General features: G+C 36.2%; 1 protein-coding gene across 2 annotated transcripts; it reads left to right on the top strand.

Annotated features, from left to right (window-relative positions):
• Positions 1-5,418: 5,418 nt before the first annotated feature.
• On the top strand, positions 5,419-12,992 carry LOC107726106 (tissue factor pathway inhibitor-like). 2 transcript variants are annotated; one of them, XM_016535607.1, is made up of 9 exons: positions 5,421-6,233; positions 7,466-7,636; positions 10,339-10,407; positions 10,857-10,898; positions 11,024-11,179; positions 11,259-11,321; positions 11,456-11,626; positions 11,717-11,755; positions 12,302-12,992. In XM_016535607.1, exons 1-9 carry the CDS (start codon positions 5,831-5,833, stop codon positions 12,478-12,480), a joined length of 1,293 nt encoding a protein of 430 aa, XP_016391093.1. In that variant the 5' UTR covers positions 5,421-5,830; the 3' UTR covers positions 12,481-12,992. The 2 variants fall into 2 exon arrangements, with proteins under 2 accessions (XP_016391094.1, XP_016391093.1); XM_016535608.1 differs by lacking the exon at positions 10,339-10,407 and having other exon boundaries at positions 5,419-6,233.
• Positions 12,993-21,413: the final 8,421 nt, after the last annotated feature.

Consider the following 21,413-nt stretch of genomic DNA (forward strand, 5'->3'; position numbering starts at 1 on the left):
CAGCAAAAATGGCTGCACACTGCTCTGGGTGTGTGTGTTTGTTCACTACCCACTGCTTTGAGTCTGCACTTGGACTGGTGAGCACAAATTACCATACTTGGCCACACGTCACCTCCCTTCCTTTCCTTTTCCTTTACAAGACATTAATTGATGGAGTCGTGTGGATTACTTGTGGATTATTATTTTTTAATCAGCTGTTTGAACTCTCATTCTGACAGCACCCATTCACTGCAGAGGATCCATTGGTGAGCAAGTGATGTAATGTTAAATTTCTCCAAATCTGTTCTGATGAAGAAACAAACTCACCTATGGCCTGAAGGTGAGTACATTTTCAGCTAATTTGATTTAATTTAATTTGGGTGAACTATTCCTTTAAACAAACAAAACAATAAGGTTTATATTTGTGTTATATATTCAACTATTATGTACAATAATATATATATATTTTAATGAAACAAATTACAGCAGGCTATAAGGTAGGCTATGTGCCCACAGTGTGACTAATTCATCATATGTTATTGCATATGTCTCATTGTTTTGTATGGACAGTCAAAAGAGAGATTTTGTAAAGATAAATGACTATGAATTTCTAGTATTCTGTGGAAAAGTGATGAATGATGTCTGACATCATTATATTCTGAGATGTTAGATAGGCTACTCTTCCTGTTAAACAACCTAACATCATCTGTGACACCATCTATCTACACTGAACAAAATTATAAACGCAACACTTTTGTTTTTGCCCCCATTTTTCATGAGCTGAACTCAAAGATCTAAGACTTTTTCTATGTACACAAAAGGCCTATTTCTCTCAAATATTGTTCACAAATCTGTCTAAATCTGTGTTAGTGAGCACTTCTCCTTTGCCGAGATAATCCATCCACCTCACAGGTGTGGCATATCAAGATGCTGATTAGACAGCATGGTTATTGCACAGGTGTGCCTTAGGCTGGTCACAATAAAAGGCCTCTAAAATGTGCAGTTTTACTGTATTGAGGGGTCCGGGGGGCGTCCGAGAACCAGTCAGTATCTGGTGTGACCACCATTTGCCTCACGCAGTGCAACACATCTCCTTCGCATAGAGTTGATCAGGTTGTTGATTGTGGCCTGTGGAATGTTGGTCCACTCCTCTTCAATGGCTGTGCGAAGTTGCTGGATATTGGCAGGAACTGGAACACGCTGTCGTATAAGCCGATCCAGAGCATATGGAGCATATGCTCAATGGGTGACATGTCTGGTGTGTATGCTGGCCATGCAAGAACTGGGATGTTTTCAGCTTCCAGGAATTGTGTACAGATCCTGACACAATCTCTATTAATAATTTTATTGAGGACTATTTATGATAATAATGGCTTCAAAATGTTGTTGGAAGATATTTGCATATATTTTTAAAGAGATAATTGCTATTTATTTTAATTTCTCTTAATTTTGATAGAGTGAAGATGTATGTTAAGACATCTAAATATATAGTCTAGTATATACTAATCTATATATTAAATATATAGTCAGAAATCAAGATAATTTTTAGTCATGTATTAAAAAATAATCATTTTATTGACTTGATTTTATTTGCACAAAAGCAGCTCATTGTTTTTAGAAGCAACTATTTTTTAATTCTAAAATGCATGCTTTTTTCATGTCATTTCATCTGACATTTTATCTGATATCTGACAATACCTTGGTTAATTTGTCATGTGAATTGTGAAATAACTGTCATTTAATAGATGCTTAGTAATACATTTACCTAGACCAGTGGTTCTCAAACCTGTCCTGGAGTACCCCCAGCCCTGCACATTTTGTATGTCTCCCTCATCATACATTCAGGGGTAACATTCAGTGGATGTAATGTAAGAAAGAGAGCTGTGGAAATTGAACAAGTGAAAGTGGTAAACAACATAAGTTATGCAGAGGCAGTGAAGAAGGTCCAAGAGCAAAGGAGAAGTGATGATACTGACAAAGATAAGGACATCTCGAGACAAGAGGTTGGTCAAGCAGTGGAAAGCAGCACAAAACTGACAGTGGATAGACTGATTTTGTTCATTGCTTATGTAATTCATTGTACGGACCAAGTCAGACACAAAACGGAGAAAATTTAAATAATTGTGAAGGGAGCTGAACATTTTTTGGGTATAAACAACATATCTTGGGAAAATATCAATAAAAGGCTGGAAGTTGATGGGAAGTCGGGAGATGCAGGTGATAAGACAACTTGAATATTGTACAATGGAATGCAAGAAGCTTGTTAGCAAATGGTAAAGAGTTTAAAGGTTTTATAAAAGGGTTTAAAAAGAAACCAGAAATCATATGCATTCAGGAAACCTGGCTTAAACCAGTTTTAGATTTTAGTATTAAAGGTTATGAAAGTATACGCAGGGATAGAGAGGAAGATATTGGGGGAGGGTGTATAATATTTGTAAAACAAGGAATACAATATAAGGTTTTAGGGAAAGGAAAGAGGTTGGAATTTATAATAATAGAAGTATTGGAAAAAAAAGTGTTAAAATTATAAATTTTTATAATCCATGTAAAAGATTATCACTAGAGGTATTGGATGAATTGATTGTACATTTAGAAGGGAAAATCATATGTTGCGGAGATTTTAATGCTCATAGCACGTTATGGGACAATTGTAATGATGGGAATGGAATAGTGATTGAAGAATTAATGGAGATTAAGGATTTAGTATGTTTAAATGATGGAAGGGGAACAAGGATTAATGTAAGAACAGGAACAGAAGCAGCTATTGATCTTACACTTGTTTCAAATTCACTGGCGGGTATATGCTTATGGGAGGTGTTTAGAGAAACGACTATAGGGAGTGATCATTATCCAATAGTGATTGAAGTAAATTTATGTATAGAAGAGTGTAATACAGGAGGAGTAGACAAATGGTTTTTTGAAAATGCAGATTGGGAGGCATTTAGGAGTATAAGTGAACAAGAAATGGTAAAAACTGAAGTTAAAGAAAAGGTTGATAAGGTTAATAATGATATTTGTAATGCTATATCTTTAGCAGCAAGTCAGACTATTCCAAAGAAGGGAGGTACGAAAAAAAAGAAGATTGTACCATGGTGGACAAAAGAATGTGATCAAGCAATTAAATCTCGAAATAAAGCTTTTAAAATGTTAAAAAAGAATCATAGTTTTCAGAATTTTATTGAATATAAAAGGAAGCAAACAAATGTAAGGAGAATTTGGAGGAAGTTTTGTAACACAGTGGGAAGGGAAACAGAAATAGGTCAAGTATGGGGAATGATAAAAAGAATGAATGGGATAAAAAGAGAGTTTGGGTATCCAATTTTAAGGGATGGAGATACAACAGCTGTAAAAGATGAAGAGAAAGCAGAAATGTTGGCGAAAATTTTTGTTAAAATACATAAATCAGACAATATTAGTGAGGAGGGAAAAAGAGGAAGGGAAAGGACGTTGGAGCAGTATAAAGAGATAATACAGAAAGTTAGATAATATACAGCATCAGGTATTGAGATTATGTACAGGAGCTATAAAAACTACACCAATTACAGCACTACAGGTTGAAATGGGGGAAATGTCATTAGAAATGAGAAGGGTACAGTTATCAGTGAATTATTGGGTTAATTTACAAGGCCATAGACAAGAGCATCCAACACTAGATACGTTAAAGCCCTGTTGGGAAAAAGAGAGGAGGAAAATTAAAAGTTTTGGCTGGACAGTGATACAGAAAGCAACAGAACTTGAAGTTAATCAGTTAAATGTTAGTCCAACTGTACCGCTACCTGTAATAAAACCTTGGTTACTTTCAGATGCTACAGTAGATTTTACATTGTTAGAACAGAAAAATAAGGGTAAGGAATGTAATTTATATAATGTGCAAGAATGGGGGGCAGATAGGATGGCATTTAAAGGCCATGTATAGTGGATTGATTAGATCTGTGCTAGATTATGGTTGTGTGGTGTATGGATCAGCAGCAGAAACATCTCTTAGAAAGTTAGATAATATACAGCATCAGGTATTGAGATTATGTACAGGAGCTATAAAAACTACACCAATTACAGCACTACAGGTTGAAATGGGGGAAATGTCATTAGAAATGAGAAGGGTACAGTTATCAGTGAATTATTGGGTTAATTTACAAGGCCATAGTCAAGAGCATCCAACACTAGATACTTTAAAGCCCTGTTGGGAAAAAGAGAGGAGGAAAATTAAAAGTTTTGGCTGGACAGTGATACAGAAAGCAACAGAACTTGAAGTTAATCAGTTAAATGTTAGTCCAACTGTACCGCTACCTGTAATAAAACCTTGGTTACTTTCAGATGCTACAGTAGATTTTACATTGTTAGAACAGAAAAATAAGGGTAAGGAATGTAATTTATATAATGTGCAGACATATATTAATGAGTACTACAGCTATGTTCAGATCTACACAGATGCATCAAAGAGTTTAGACAATAAGGTAGGAGTAGCGTTTACTGTTCCAGAATTTCATTTATCAGTAAGGAAAAGGATCAGTGATGAGTTATCAGTTTATACAGGGGAAATGATTGCACTATTATCAGCAATACAGTGGATAGAAGAGATAAGTCATATCAATTATTTGTTCAGATTCATGTTCATCATTGGCTAGTTTACAGTACAGTCACTCGGAAAGTAGACCAGACATTTTAATGGAAATAATGCAAACGTTATATAGAATTCAAATGATGGGGAGTACAGTGGTATTTGTATGGGTGCCGGCGCATATTGGTGTCCAAGGAAATGAAACTGCAGATAAAGAAGCAAAAGAAGCAGTTAAAAACAACGACATTAACTTAATTGTTAATCTAAGTAAGAATGAAATCAAGAGTATTATTAAGAAAAGACTGAAGGAAAGGTGGCAAAAACAATGGGATAAGGAGAAAAAAGGTCGGTGGTTTTACAGAATTCAAAGGAAAGTGGGAGAGATAAGAAGTGCAGGGAAAAACAGGAGAGATGAGATAGTAATATCGAGGATGAGATTTGGAGACACAAGATTAAATAGTACACTTTTTAAAATGGGCAAACATGATACGGGAAGGTGTGAATTTTGTGGACAAGAAGAAACAGTGGAACATGTTATACTGCACTGTTAAAAAATAAAGGGGGAAGTAAGTCACTTTTTTGATCCACTCTCCATACCAGTTGGTGGCGGAAATACACAATTTTGTTGTTTGTCAACCGCCAATAAAATTTCAAGAAGAAGAAGAAGAAGAAGTTGGAGCTAAACTCTGCAGGACACCGGTGTAGTGCCGAAATTTATGCACCCCCTAGTATTGGTAGGTTTAGGAGTAGGTGTGGGGGAGGGATTAGGATTAGGGGTGGGGTTGGGATTAGGCAATCAGGTAGCGACTTCAACGAGGGGGGGCATAATCTGGCAGGGGTGCAGAATTCGGCACAACACCGGCCCTCCATGACCGAGTTTGGGCAGCCCTGGTCTAAACTATATAGACTAATTGACAAAACAAGTGGTGTTATGAAAAATATGCATGCAACTGTATCCTGAGGTTGAGTGCATATTCATATACAGCTTCCAGAAATACATAATGTGAGGAAATTATGTGAGTTTCATCGATACCTCAGCAGTCCTGTCGCTGCATAGGCTACCTCTGCGGTATAAGAATCGTGTGAAAGACAAACAGTGACGTCACGTAAGAGGAAGTTGTTTGTTGCACTATTTCACAGTAGTGGAGACACACACCTGCTGCGTCTGCATACACGAGCTATATAGATAAAGGTTCGTTTACACAGGCGTGCCCATAGAGTTAGTTAACGTTATTCGATTCGACCGTCGGTCATAACCGAAAAGAGCTAGGACAGGTAGACGGAAAGTGAAGAATGGCTCAGGTGTGTTTCACTGCTTCCCTCGTCGGGTTGCTCTGTTGTCTGTCGGTTCTAAACGCGTGTACGTGGGACCCGGACACGGACACGGAGCTCGAGCAGGGTCTGGACATCAGCTCGTTTGATAACGGCGCGGCTTACCTGGCTCACCTGCCGGAGCTCACGGACGCAGAGCAGTGTCAGAGTGCTTGTTGTGAGAGAGACGACTGCCAGCTCGCTGTGATCGGGACTCCGGCGGACGACGGCAGGCCAGAGTGCATCCTGGTCAGCTGTATGAAAGACGGCAAAGACGTGTGTGTTTTGACCCAGAGCACACAGTTTAAGGTGTATCGCAAGATCCTGGATAGCGCTGATCAAGAGCCTCGTTTACAGGGCGAAGTTCGCTCTGTAAACAGCACAGGTACTGTAAAAATTATTCTAAACCAAACGCCAAAATGTACTGGAAACCGGAAACTTACCATATGTAAAATGTAAAAATTTGCCTACTCTTAGGGAAAGTTTGTGGAACATTTATGTAATAAAAATTAGTTGAAAAAATAAATCGAAGACAAAGTAGGCTAATGAATACTCGTGAGTCATGAATGTATTTTCAAAACATATTTACCAAAGATTTTAAGATATTTTACACTTGACCTCAACAAAATGTACCTTGTCATAAAACGGGCAAAATATGTAATAAAAAAACGTATTGACCTATACACAGTTGGTTTTATAGCTTTCGTCTCACGTTACTAAAAATTTGTGATAGTTGCATCACACAGACTTCAACATTTTTTTTTTTCAAATGTGAAAAATAATATTTTAAAACCAAATAGCTTTTTTAAAGGCATAACAAATAAGTATGCCAAACTACAAATGCCGATTAAAATTTTTTTTTTTTGTTTGTTTTTTTTTTTCAATTTTAGACTACAAGTTTTTCCATGAAGGCTTAATCCCTCAACTAACAGTGTACATTAAAGTTATTTGTAACAACATGCCTGATTCACCCAAAAAATACTAATTATAATAATAATAAATACAAACAAATAAAATAATATAAAAATAAATAAGTAACTACAAATAAGTATTGTTGTTATATTAGTTCATGTTGTAATTTGTTTGGCCATATGTTACATGTATGTGAACAACAATAAAAGGAAAGTTCAGCATTTCATGGAATATACATGAGGTTGATAAGTAATATTATAATGTGTGTTCACTGAGAAACTGTTAATAATTATCTGTGATCTTAAATAGTTTGAAATAAACGTAACACCAAAAAAGAAAAAAGAGAAAATGCAGAAATCCTCCCCTATTTCCAGGTAGTGGTGCAGCATTGTTGTCCACTGACCTGAGCAACCTGTACTTCAGGTTTTACAAGCCAGTACTGTAAACAAAAGACTTAAACTGCAGAAGGGAAGGTAAAGTCGCATATTCCCATACCTGAATGACATCATAATTTGTGTACCACAGTAATATGTTACAACGAGAGATCTGAGGTCTGCAGTTTTATCATTAACAAATGCATTGGCAATTTGACTGCCAGTTCAAATCAGAGAAACATATTTAGGACAGTCCAACACATGTACACTATATTAAGACTATTCCTTATAATAATATTATATATTAATTCCTTTTCTTCTGTCTTATCAGATCACTGCCGTCTCCCAAGTGTGGTGGGAATTTGCCGCGCTGCCTTCCCACGATTTTATTATGATGTCACAGATCAGACCTGCAAGCAGTTCATCTATGGCGGCTGTGGAGGCAACGATAACAACTTTAACTCCCAAGAGGAATGTGAGGCTTCCTGTAGTGGGGTGACAGGTAAATACCAGACAATATTTAGTGAGTGTTAACATTTCAGTTTTATGCAAACCTTTATTATGTAATAGGTTCATTGACCCTAATCCCAAATGCAATGGTGATGGATATACTTTGAGATATTGACCTGCTGATCTGTTTTTATAGCAATAGTTCAAAAGTTTGGGGTTGGCAGGGTTTATTTAGTGATTGTGAGGTTTCCTGCGCTCACCAAGGCTGCATTTATTTGATTAAAAATACAGTAAAAAAAAAAGCAATATTGTGAAATATTATTACAATGTAAAATACCTGTTTTCTATTTGAATATATATTAAAATGTAATTTAATTCTTTAATACAAAGCTGAATTTTCAGCATCATTACTCCAGTCTTCAGTGGCACATGATCCTTCAGAAATCATTCTAATATGCTGATTTGCTGCTCAAGAAACGTTTATTATTATTATCAATGTTGAAAACAGTTGTGCTGATTAATATTTTTGTGGAAACCGTGATAGGTTATTTCCAGGATTCTTTGATGAATAGAAAGTTGATTTGAAATGGGAAACCTTTACTGTTGAACTTTTGATCAATTTAATGTGTCCTTTCTTTTCTTTTAATTAATTTACTTGCTATTTACTGATTTGGACCTCCTGCTTTAGAGCTACGCTTTTGTGTCAAGCCCTTTTCATTGTTTGGCCATCACAGCTGAGTCGTCTGTACATGTGAAGTGAGTACTGAAGTGCAGTGACAAAAACAGGGCATTAGATGACTGACAAAAGGAATCTTCTGTAAGGTGTGGTATTAAGTTGAGTAATTTTATTAGATTTGTTGCAGCACACAGCTGATGATTGTATAATATGACTCAAAGGATCATCATACTTTACTTTCATGATTGGAGCACTATATTTATGCTCCACACAGTGTGTCAGCACAGCAGCCATGTTAGGATGTAGTATGCAAGAAATGTGGCAAAATAAATGCAAATCAATAAACATCCTGGATTTGAGGCCAGCTGCCATTTGCATCTTAGTTAATGTTTTCATTGGCTTTCATTGGGCATGCAGATAAATTTAGTGTACTGAAAGAAAAACATTGTGTTTTATTGAGGATTTTGGGTTGAAATCTCAAATCACATACATACTGGTATTGTGAGGCCCATTGCAATCACTGTAAAAGTCACTTGGAAGGTTTTTAGAGCATATCAGTCTATGATCTGACATGTCTGTGGTGATGAAAACAGAGGTTTAGAGAAAGAGACCAAAATATGAGCTTTGGAAAACCATACAACTTTTATTACAGCCTTTCTCCAGTGAAAGTGGGCACAAATCCAGTACCCACATTGTAGTTTGTGGTTGGCTGTGTGCTCAGTATGGTCAGTGTGTTGGTTCACATCCTGCTATATTTGAATGGTGTCGAGTTGATTTCCACTTAGAGTTCGTTCGTAGTAGAGTTCAGCCAGGTAACTTGACATGCGGCCTGTTTTATTACATTACTCTCAGCAAATTCTCAAAGCTAAGCGTATAGTTGTTTTAATTGTATGGGCTGAAATCAAAACTACTTCAGTCAAAGTCAATTAGATCTTCTTTTCTACAGCTTGGACAACTTCAGTGAGTTTCAGTGGGTTTATGCTGAATGTCTTAACAAATTGGTTTCAACTTACTCTGGGTTGTTGAATAACCGGTTTGGTGACCTCTATACAGATGGATTACCTGTCCTCGACAAAGGCATGACAAACACATTAGCTGTCACTGTTTTTCTTTTACCTCTTTCCTCTCAAGCATTGCATTTAAACATGTGATAGATTTAGACTGAGAAGGAAAGAGGAAAAGGATTTTTAGTTCTCTTTAAGGGGTCATTGTGCTTTGTTCCTGCTGTATCCGAATGACCCTTTGTGATCCGTGAAATTACCAGTTTTATGAGATGAGATGATGTTTAATTGGAAAAAGATGCCATCTGCTTCCAATAGAAACGCTTAGGCAAAATCCTATCATTGTCATCAGGAAATCATACGAAGGATTTTATTTACAACACTCTGGACTGTTTTGTGTTATGCAACGTAATTGTGTGTGTGCCGGTGTGTTTGTGTGAGGGTGTGTTACAAATTGTGCAACCGTGTCCATGGGACTTGCACTACATTTTTTTTTTATAGAACATTCCTGTTCATTTTCCTTAGAAAACATGGAAAAGTTTAGTTTAGTTTGGTATTTACTTACTGAATTACTGACCCAAGATTTTGAATGGTAGTGTAAGATAAGTTAATTTTTTTTAAAGACATTAATACTTTTATTGCATCCAGCTGATCAAAAGTGACAGTGACTTCTGAGCTTTCTATTCTTCAAAAAAATCCTGAAAAAATGTATTATCAATTCCACACACACGAAAACTATTAAGCAGCACAACTATTTTTAACATTGATAACAAGAAATGTTTCTTAGGCACCAAATTAGAATATTAAAATGATTTAAAAGGATCACGTGACACTGAAGACTGGAGTAATGACTGCTGAAAATGTAATATATTAAATAAAATATATTGTAATAATATTTTACAATATTACTGTTTGTACTGTATTTTTTATCAAAAAAATGTAGGCTTGGTTTTAAAACATTTAAAAACAAACACAAGGAGTACCAACTTTGAAATGGTAGTGTATGTCTCTTGTTCAGAAATATATAGTTATATACACACAGTATAGTCATTTAAAGTGTCTCTCTGCTCTCTTCAGTTGCTGTACCCGAGGATTCTCATTCCGTCTCTCAACGCAGCAGAATGTCTCAACCTGAAAACAACATTGGTAATCAAATCTGTCTGTTATCAAGATGTCCCAGTGAGACCGGTTATGGCACAGCTGAAGAGTGATGCTTAACTGACTGAATATTTTGTAAATAGTAAATCATCAGAGCTCTCAACAATCATGCTCAACTAATAATATTGAATAAAATGATAAAATAGGCACCGCTCAATTCTGATAATTGGTAATAATAAGAAATGTTTCTTGAGCAAATCAGCATATTAGAATGATTTCTGAAGAACCATGTGACGCTGAAAACTGAAGTAAGTATTAAAAGTTTGTCTAGGGGTCCAGGACACGTTTACATAGTAGTCTTGAACTAAGCATACTAAGCTTTTACACCTGAGATTGTATTGACATCTTACACTTAAGTGTTTTGTCTTTAGTAGTATCCATTTTACCAGGTTCTTGTGACCGATAACAAACAATATTCTGGATCTCTCTCTCCTCAGATGTTGAACCTCTTCCTGAAATGACATCAGCGGAATTCAAAGGTATTTTAGCTTTATTTTTCTACTATTTCAATTAAATAGGTTTAACTGGTTTTACATTGTCCACAACTTTAAGCAGAGTACAGTTGTACACTATTGGTTCTAATGGCTTCTTCCCATCATGTCAGCAAAGTGTCTGGCTCCCGCACAGACCGGACTCTGCAGAGCCTCCATTAGACGCTATTACTACAACGATGGCATTTGTCAACCGTTCACCTTTGGAGGCTGTGGGGGAAACGAGAACAATTATAAAACTGAAGAATCATGCATGACCACCTGCACAGGTACTATTGTGTGTGACTGTTCATTTCCAGATTGCTATAAATCATTAAGAAATGATAACTCTGTGTGCTTGCATCACAGTGAAGGTCATTCCCAGCAACAAGAAGGGCCCTGTCGATCCCAATTCTCCTAAGAGCTTTGAAGGTAAAATGCTAAGAATCTGTGTCAGATTCTATATCAGCTGTTAAGAATTTCTGTATTTCAAACATTGCCAATAATGGAATAGTGAATGTTTATACAATATAACAAAACTTTCTTTATCCTGTAACTTAATACAGAAACCTGTGCTGCGCCATCCGACTCCGGCCCGTGCCGTGCAGCCTTCCAGAAGTTTTACTTTGAGCCCAGCACTCAGTCTTGTAAGCGCTTCATCTATGGAGGCTGCCAGGGAAACCTAAACCGCTACAGCAGTGAGGAAGAGTGCATGGCAGCTTGCTCCGGGAAAGACGGTAAGAGGACAACAGGAATTCTCCTTCCGGTTTTAAGTGTGTGTTTTTGTTTTGCTGGTAGCTTATGTTGTTGTATGTCTTTTTCTATAGGCCGTTTTGATGGACATACACGTAGCCGCTGGACTCCAGGTAAGGCATTGTTAAATACATGATATGTTTTCAAATAAAGTTTTGTACTCATTTTCGACATGAGAATACCCAAGGAAGCTGACATGGTGTTAAAGCACCAAACAAACATCCAACCAGTTATAAAATGTATTTTAAGTACTTATAATTTATATACCCACATTTGTTTCCAAAAGTTCAAAAGTTTGGGGTCAGTTAAAATTTGTTCAAGAAATTAGCATAGCAAGAACACATTAAACTGATCAAAAGTGACCGTAAAGATATTTATTTACAAATGATTTTTATTTTAAATAAATGCTGTTCTTTTGAACTTTTTTTTCATCAAAGAATCCAGAAAATAAATGTATCATGTTTTGCACAAAAATATTAAGCAGCTCAACTGTTTTCAACACTGATAATAATAATAATAAGAAATATTTCTTGAGCAGCTGATTTCCGAAAGATCATGTGACAGTATTACTGTTTTGACTGTATTTTTGATCAAATAAATGCAGCCTTGGTGAGACTTTTATTACAAAATTGAACATGTCTTGTGTTTCTCACTCGCAGCCTTCTTCCTAGTGGCCACCCTGGCCATCATGTCTGCCCTACTTCTGGTAGGTTTGATCCTGATCGCAGTGCGCAGAAACTCCCACAGGAGTCTCTTCATATTGGACGATAAGGAGGAGTTACTGCCTACAGAGGAGCAGGTGTCCTATGAGAAGCTGCCCAAAGAAGTCTCAAGCTAAAGCCAGAGGCCTTTTAGTGTCTGGTACGAAGATCCATCTCATGACACTCCAACATTCAGCTGAATTAAAACTACTAAGTTACATTAAAGTTCCAAGTTAAGAATAAAGTTTTTGTTTAATTATTGTTTAAATGAGATATTCTACACCATTTTTTAACTGTAAAAGTGGGATATGTTGCACTAAGATTTGGTGAGTTGGTTGAAATACTCCTATTACCTTCTTTGTCATCTGTCACTTTTTATGATATAAATCATTATAATCCTACATAGAAGTAAATCAGCTTTCAGGGATGTATTTATTGTGGCAAGCAACAATAACTTCACTTGTATGTATATGTATGTATACATTTACAAATTAGAATAATTTATTTTTAAAGGCTTATAACACTCATGGCACATTTTTAGTGAGAATGATTCTATGTCATTAATGGGACATTATTAAGTCATTAAATCATTGCTACAGTCCATAGCCTTGTTCTTTGATAGTAAGCATATAAAAAACAGTAGATATGACAAAATAAGAATGCATACATGAGAAAATACAATATACCATAACAGAAAATGTTTTATATGAACATATATTATCCTGTAGTATGGATAGTATCTATATATTATCCTGTACATATATTACAACGGCAGACTTTTGATGACTCTTTGCCCACTAATGAATGTCCTGTAACTGTGACCTATAACTGTTTAATTCATATCAGCCTATACTTTTTTTTTTTTTAAAAAGCATTGTTATTTTGAAATCTTCAATAATAAAGGAAATTTATTCAGTTCGGTTTCTTTTTCCAAGTACTGATTTGTTGATGTGTAAGCATGTCAAGAAACACTAGGGCAGACCGGTGCTAGTCACACGAGGAAGTTGTCAGTATATTTATTTAAATCCAACATTGCCTGTTGGTTTCAAACATCATCTTCGTCAGAAAGTAGGATCATTTTGGGTTTCACCCTTTAAGCTAAAATTCCAGTGTCATTATAGCTCTTGGGTAACTAAGTGAACACATTTAAACCATTAGAGCAAGAGTTAACTATGTAATGAAGGTAGATTATATCCGGAAGGTCACGACCGAGGGATTTTTCATGAATGTCAGGGGCAGGTTGTCATGTGTGTTATATGTTGTAATGTTTTACATGTTTTTTTGCATGTTACCTTTTCCGTTTCATCTGTTTCCTGAATTTTTTTTTTCCTTTTTTTTTTTTTTTTTAGTTAAAATATTAAATGAATAATTTCTGAAGAATCATGCTGAAAATTTGGCTTTGCTATCACAATAAATACAATTTAAAAATGGAAAACTGTCATTTTAAATTATATTTCTCATAGATTTTCTGGGCAATAACTGTGTGAATGTTAATTAAATTTAAAACTTTTCAAATATGTTCCTAATCAGAAATGGACTTTCAATAAATCTATTTTTTGAAAGTCTATTTCTGATTAGGTAAATATTTTAGGTACAGAAGCAAAAAATAAAAAATAGCCCTTAGTTGTCATTCACATTCACATCTGAATAGCCACTAGGGGGCGATGGTGGATTTGATGTTGGCACAAGTTTTTACGAATACAAGGAAATGCAAAGTCAGTTCTCTATTATTTTGGTCTTGTTTTAATTAATATCACATGTACCACACTCCAATAATGAAAGTATGTTTTAGATTCTCAAGTCTTTTACTCTGAATGAAAACTGTAAAAGGAATAAACCCCCTTAGTATCTAGTAAAACAAAATATGTTTTAAAAATCCATTTTTAACTAAGAATGTGTTTAAATTACCGTTCTATCATGTTTCTAAACAGTTGTTGCTGTATGGGGTATGGACACAGTGAACCCCATTTATAATTTGTTAAAAGCAAGTCTCACACACCGAGCAGCATTTGGAATGTAGGTTCTGTCTTTGTCTCAGTAAGCGTAGAGCTCTGAAATTAGGTCATAAAGACCGAGCGATTAGCTCATTTCCCAGTCATGTAAAATCACCCCCTCCACTCACACAGAACAGGCAAAAAAGGAAGGCAGGAGAGCATTACAAAAAGTTTGGCTAACATGGCCAACTTACTACAAAGTCTTTGTGTCGAGCATTACAAGTTTACCAGGAACAAACTGACTAGGCACACTGAAACACATTCACACTGAAAGAAATAACTCAAAAGGTCTTCATGGAGGTGTTTTAGAAAACCTGAGAAAGTGGGAGGAATGAGGGGGTTGTGGCTCACACTTAGATCATGAAAGTGCAGTGTGGGAAACGCAGCATGTTTACAGAGCCCCATCCGTCTACTGCGGGGCTCCAGGATGTTGTAAGGGCCCTTTGTGTTTGAGTGTGTATCTGAGCCTTGGCCTATGTAACCCCTGCATGTTGTCAGTGCCCGTGGTCATCTGGTTTCCATCCTGCGTAAGTGTAATTGTGCTTATTTAGTGTGACACCCCTCCTTTCTCCTCCACTCCCTCCTCACCTATCATCACACCAGCTGCCCGACTAACTGCAGAGATGCTCGGCATTCCATGAATGTGAGAACGCCAAGCCTCCAAATGCACCCAAACACACAATCATCTTGAGTCAAGTTATTGAGTTTTGAAAAGACATTTCTAAACAGATTGCAAAATCTGTCCAACTTTTGTCTGCAAGTAACTGTTAAAAGGTGGAGGGACGTTTTTATTCTAGAGAGCATCTGATTGTGTAACCAACAGAAGAGCAATACAACACAGCATGAAGAAGAACACAAACTTTAAAGCTGCTAGTTTGAAAATATATAATCTACTCCACTTTCCCGTCAAACCAGGCGCTTAAAAGCTTTAAAGTTTGTGTTCTTCTTCATGCTGTGTTGTATTGCTCTTCTGTTGTTCACAAGTCTTCAAGTGATACGAATTCGCTGGTCAAAGTTCACAAAACTTGAACTTTGGAATGCAGCGAAATTCTAATGCCCTTGAGTTTCCGTTCTCCCACATTTGCATGTTATTTATTTTCTTAAATTGGATCATGGAACTTTGACCTCTCTATTGCCATCTGTGGTTTAAACATAAAATTACATGAAAAGTTTTTTTTCTTTTGGCACAAAGTGTATATATATATATATATATATATATAAATAACAAATCTTTTTAGTCGAAGTGTAAAAGCAGTTATATGGTTTTCTCACCTGTGGTGAGTTAGTTGTTCGAATGTGTTGTTTACCCTAGTAAAACTCACAAGCCCTTTCACCGCTGCATCAGTTCCTCCACTGCAGCCCTCTGCACCTCTGAGGCCTGTCACCACGTCTCTAGTGCCTGACAACAGACTACACTGAAAAACACCAGAAGACCAACACAAACCACATCTGACTCAAAACAGAGATAGAGAGAGAATGACACAGGAGAAAGACACTGAGAAGACATGTCATGGATCTGGAAAGATGGGGTTAAGATAAATGACATAGGAGAAGAAGAAAGAGTGCAGTGAGAAAGCCACTGCTGATGATGTCATGGCTTTGGCTCTCTAGAGCGTGGAGAAGGCCGGGCCTGAGTGCAGTGCTGGGGGGTGGGGGCCGTGGATTGGGTCCTGGCGGAAAGGGGGACTGTAATTTGAGTGACCCCCATCTCAAATTGAAAGCAGTTGTGAATTCTCTCGAGGGTAAAGTTTAACAATCCAGACTCAGTTCATGGTTCCCACGACACAGTCCGACCTCCCTCCTCACTCCGTCCCGATGTCCATTCTTTCTCTCGTTCACTAGTCTCCGTGCCTATAAATGGGAAGTCTGGTGGCAGTTTTGAGGAACGGCCTGCACTGAAAAAGGGAATAAGGACTCACGGCATCCATGCTTATTAAAAGAAATCTGGAGATTATAAAATGCCTCTGAAATGGAAAATAGTTGAGGCAGATAATTTAAGAGACGGTTGGGTGGCTAGACCGCACCCACCTTGTTTTTCTTTCTACTTTCTTTATCATTCTATGGTAGTCTTTATATTTCTTAGGAAGACAAAAGCCTTTCTATTTCAGCATCTGGGTAAACAATATGGCACTTATTTATTTTTTGTCGAGATTTAATCATTTAACCAAATGTACATTAAAAATGCAATTCTCATGCAACGATTTAAATGTTTTTGATTTATGAATTTAAATTTATGTTGATATTTTTCAAGGGACATAAAGTCAAATGTCCTGAAATCATAATAAAGAAAAAAAGCCTAATTAAGAGAAGGAAATTAGTCAAGTCAAGTGAGCTTGTCATTCCGCCAGATATGGAGACATACAATGGAATAAAATGTTGTGCCTCACACAGGACAACGGTGCTACACATGTAAACATATATGAACAAATGTGGGCAATCATACATAAGACATAAAGGTATCTAAACATTTAACCTATATAGATCTACACATACATAGCCTATATAAACAGTAAAAAAAAAAACTATATAAACCTACACATTGCTAACCTAAATGCTTTACATAAGTACTTTAGATAAAACTTAGACATACTTGGATTTACATGGTACAAACATAGTGCTGAGGTACATATTAGAATGCAATAGACATTCAGGGCAAAAACACTGCAAACAGGGAGAGTGCAAGATTAAAGATAAATTTTTTTTTTAAGTGTTCATGCAGTGCACATAAGCATATATATATAATTTTTCTAAAGAATCACTGCCAAACAGCAACACCAGCAGGTAAAGTTACAGTGGGAGTCAGTGACTCTCTTGCCTCCCCCGAGCCCATTGAGTTTTAATAGACACCCTGAAGCATGCGGTGGGTTTAGTGGGGGGTAATTGAGAATGAATGGGGAAAAGTCACGTGAGAGATGGCAATGCCTCCATCGCGATATGATTGGATATGACTGGTTATGATGGGCTTTGATTGATTCATGCGATAAATCCCACCTCTTGTGTTTGAGCGCACTCTGTGTTCGCGAATCAGTCTGTCTGAATGAACAATATAATGGCGTTAATGGGAAGGCTAATTAAACAAAGTAAGTAAACAACTCACACACGTAGATATAACCAATTGTAATGTCAAAATAAGACTTGGAATGGCCTGAAAACATGATCTGTGTGAGTTTTTAGTGATTAATCAGCTTGGTGAAATTCACAGTAGCTATAATCTCCGTGTCTATGACCAGTGTTTACGGAACTTTGATGAATGATGATCAAAAAAAAAAATCTAAAATAGTTAAAAGTTAACTATTAAAAAGAATATCTAAACATAAGTTCACAAATAAAATATATTGTTTAAATTGTTACTGCCTTGAGTTATTATTTTGGAGTAAATGTAAAATGCTTAAAAACACTTGATGATATTCATACTTGGCTTTAATAAATAGAATATTGATTACATTGTTAATGTAAAAATATAAAATAGAATTGAATTGTTTTTTTTCCTCTTTTTCTGATAAGTAATGTTTATAAATATATAAATCTTTATATAATTATATATCAAAGTCAGAAAATAAATCGATATCAATGATATTGATCAATATCAATGAAATAAGTCTCTTAAAATATCAGATACAGCGCAGTTGCACTATGGGCGTCCCGAGTTCGAACCCCAATTCTTGGACCTTTCCCTCTCCCACTTTGCTTCCTTTCATTACACTGTTCTAAAGGCAAAAACACCAACAATAAATCTTTAAAAAAATCCCACACACACTTTTTACTTTTGAAAATATATTTTAAAATAGTTTTGAAATTAAAACTCACAAATCATGGTGTGAGTCAAATATGTATAACCTTTTACTTAAAGGTTGCGCCACATGATATTTTGAGAGTCATTAAATTTTAACTTTTCTTAAAAATGGCATAAATGTTTTTCAGAACCATAAGAAATGTGTTTTTAAACTATACTAAACTAGATTTTCTGTAAGGGGTGCAGATGTGGTGGTGTTTTAGCTCCGAGGTTCACAATGCAAGTCTGATAAGAGAAATTAGAGGTCTAATGTCATTTGAGTTTCCCAATCCGTCCACCCGCTTATTATGAATGTTGTTGTTTCAGCAAAGTGCTGGCAAGCCTAAATCCTCCAATCAATTACGTTCTTGATTAACCGAGACAGTCTGGGCTACAGCACACCTGACCCATGCAAGAGACGAGGATTTATTTGGAAAACACTGGCATATCATCTAATCGATGCCTGAAGATTCTCCTTTTGGAAAACGATGATGTTGTTGTAGGTAAAAATATGGCATTCAACCATAATTTCTATAATCTTTTTGGCAGTACAACTGATTGCTGAATGTAAGCCTTGCCCAAGTAAACACAACCGCACACAGAACTGATGGGAGCCTCTGCATTGTCTCAGATGACACATTGCCAGCATAAAACTAACTGTTGGCTAAATGCTTCCAGACCGCAGCTGTAAGGTTTTTTCTCGGTTGTTTCTATTGTTACGATCTCAGTCCAAAATACCAGTTAGGTAAAATGTGTGCGGTAGCCTTTATGACGGCCAAGTATGTGTGTGGCAGACTTTATAAGCAATGAATCGTATTTACAGTTCAATAAGAATTACAGGCTTGTGCCATACAAAAATTAGTGATCTTATGCAGAAGGGAGAGGCTTCGGTTTGATGTCAGACATGAGGAAAGTTGTTTAAGGTCATCAGTTTGAGTCTGAAATCTCACTTTCTCTCTCCTTCCCTCTCTACATAAGCACCATTGTGTTTTTGCACGATAAAATCAGGAGGAAGGAATGTTTAGGGCTGATTCAAAAATGTGAATAGCATTTTGATTTACAAAGATGTCTTATATGTTGACTTGGAGAAACAAGCTTTGTGTGTCTAGAACATTGATTTGTTGCGTAAGAAACATGTTTAAGACTGATAAGCTGTAAAAACCTCGTTATGTGTGAAATATCTTGACAGCTTCACACGCTGTAGCTCTGAAGGGAGTAAATGAATGCTTTGTTATTTAACGGCACTAATTGCAAGTTGTGGTTATTTTCCCGCAGTCCTGTGCGTGCTCACCTTTATGCTGGGTGGGTTGTTCTGTTTTATTAGTCAGGCTGTGTCCCCAGCTATTTGGATTCAAGCCCTCAGAGACACCGTCTGGGTCTGTAATATCACAAAAGGAGCATGATGAAGTGTTTTGGTGTGACTCAATGACACACAGAAGGTCAAAGTCTCTTGGAAGCATTTATCATCTGAACTTTGAAAATTGCACAGCTGCTGATAGTCTCAACTGGAATGTCTTTGGAGTTAAACCCGATCAGCAATCGTTCCCATGTTTGGTGATTGAGGCTCTCTTGGGAAAGAGGTCACGACTGGTATAACCGGCCTATCCATTCATTTTAGGTTAGTGTTTGTGACAGTGTTATGTACTATTTATAGTTTTATTCATATTTTGAATTACACTGTAAAAAATTATTTTCGAAATCGTAAATAAAGCAAAGATAGAGTTTGATTATTGATATTGGTTAATGGTCACATGACATGCAGGTTAAACAAATAAACCATTTAAATTTTTTAGTAAGTGTTTAATTTTGTTTGATGTTGTTTTACAATTATTTATTTTAATTCGACATTTTTTATGATTTATTAGCTTTTCATTAAACTCACAAACCTCAGTTTTATTTTTATTTATTTATATATATTTTTAGCAAAACCTTGATATAATGTAATGTTTAATGCACTTCATGTTGTTAATTACAAAAAAAAAAAAAGGGAATATATTATTTTACTATTAGTATTTTTATATCAATTACGAGATTGTCCTTTTTAAATTAATGTGATAAACGAGTTAGGTCAAAAGTAATCAAAAAGTAGTCTGATTATATTGCCTAAAATGTGTAATGTAATGGATTAAGCTACTAACATTTTTGTAATGTAATTTGGAATCAGTAACAGACTACAATTTGTGAGTAATCTACCCAGCTCTGGATGTATTTAACTATTTTATAGTACGTGGGTAGCACAGACTTCAATGAGAAGTGCCATTTGACATTGTTTCCGATATGGCGGTGGATATCATGCTCAGAAATGAGCTGAAAGAAATGTTAAAGAAACATAAAAACTTTCACTTTCCACTCTGCTCAAATTTTAATGTTGAGTGAGAGAAAGTGAGAGTGCATTTCTGTTATGTTGCATATTTTGAAGTGTTTTCGCTTTCAAGATCTGGATTCAAATGATGATGTACTCTGTAAAAAAACTCTTTCCGGTAGTATGCCAATATGATCTAAGAAAGACCTGCCAAACAATCAAAACATAGTTCTCATACAGTCAGATATTCTCCCACAGAGTCTTCTTGTACAGTTAAATTACTTGTTAGAGGATATAACATCATTCAATGAGAATACTTCTCTGAGAATATTTCGGATGTAGAGTCATCTAATTTACAAAGGATCAGGCTTTTTAGTGGGCAGCATATCAGACACCAAAAATAGCTACTTGAGTCAAGTCTGGTAAAGAGTATGCTGTAGAAATGTCTGCTTATGAATGAACGTCTTGAGGGTGGAGATCTGGATTGAACAACACAGAAGATAATTGGCACAGGTCTTGTTGAGCTCTGGGTGGCCACTGACTGTAGGCTTCCCCACAGCTGCCCTTAAAAATGAAGGCTTTCGGGATTAAGGGTGGACAAATAAGAGATGTAAAATATTAGAGCCCACCAAAGATGCCTGTTATATCCTTTTGAACATTGGCTAAATGTTTTAAAGCAATAGTCCAGGTTCACTTCAAATCAACTTTTGTTGATAGCATTTGTGGTATAATGTAATTTCCACCTCTTATTTATTTTGTTTTTTTAAAAGCAAACACCTGGGTTACAGTAAAGCATTTACAATGGAAGTAAATGGGGTCAGATCTTTTTTTTCAATTTAATTTTTGCCTTTAATTTGAAAGGACAGGAAGCGAAGTAAGAGAGGGATGGGATCAAGAAAGGCCCAAGAGATGGGACTCGAACTCAGGATGCCCAAAGTGCAACAGAGCTGTACGTCGACGCGTTGCCCACGAGGCTATCGGCGCTGACAATTGGGGTCAGAT

This window comes from Sinocyclocheilus rhinocerous, unplaced genomic scaffold, assembly GCF_001515625.1.
Source record: "Sinocyclocheilus rhinocerous isolate Xijiao unplaced genomic scaffold, SAMN03320098_v1.1 scaffold816, whole genome shotgun sequence".
Taxonomy (NCBI): Eukaryota; Metazoa; Chordata; class Actinopteri; order Cypriniformes; family Cyprinidae; genus Sinocyclocheilus; species Sinocyclocheilus rhinocerous.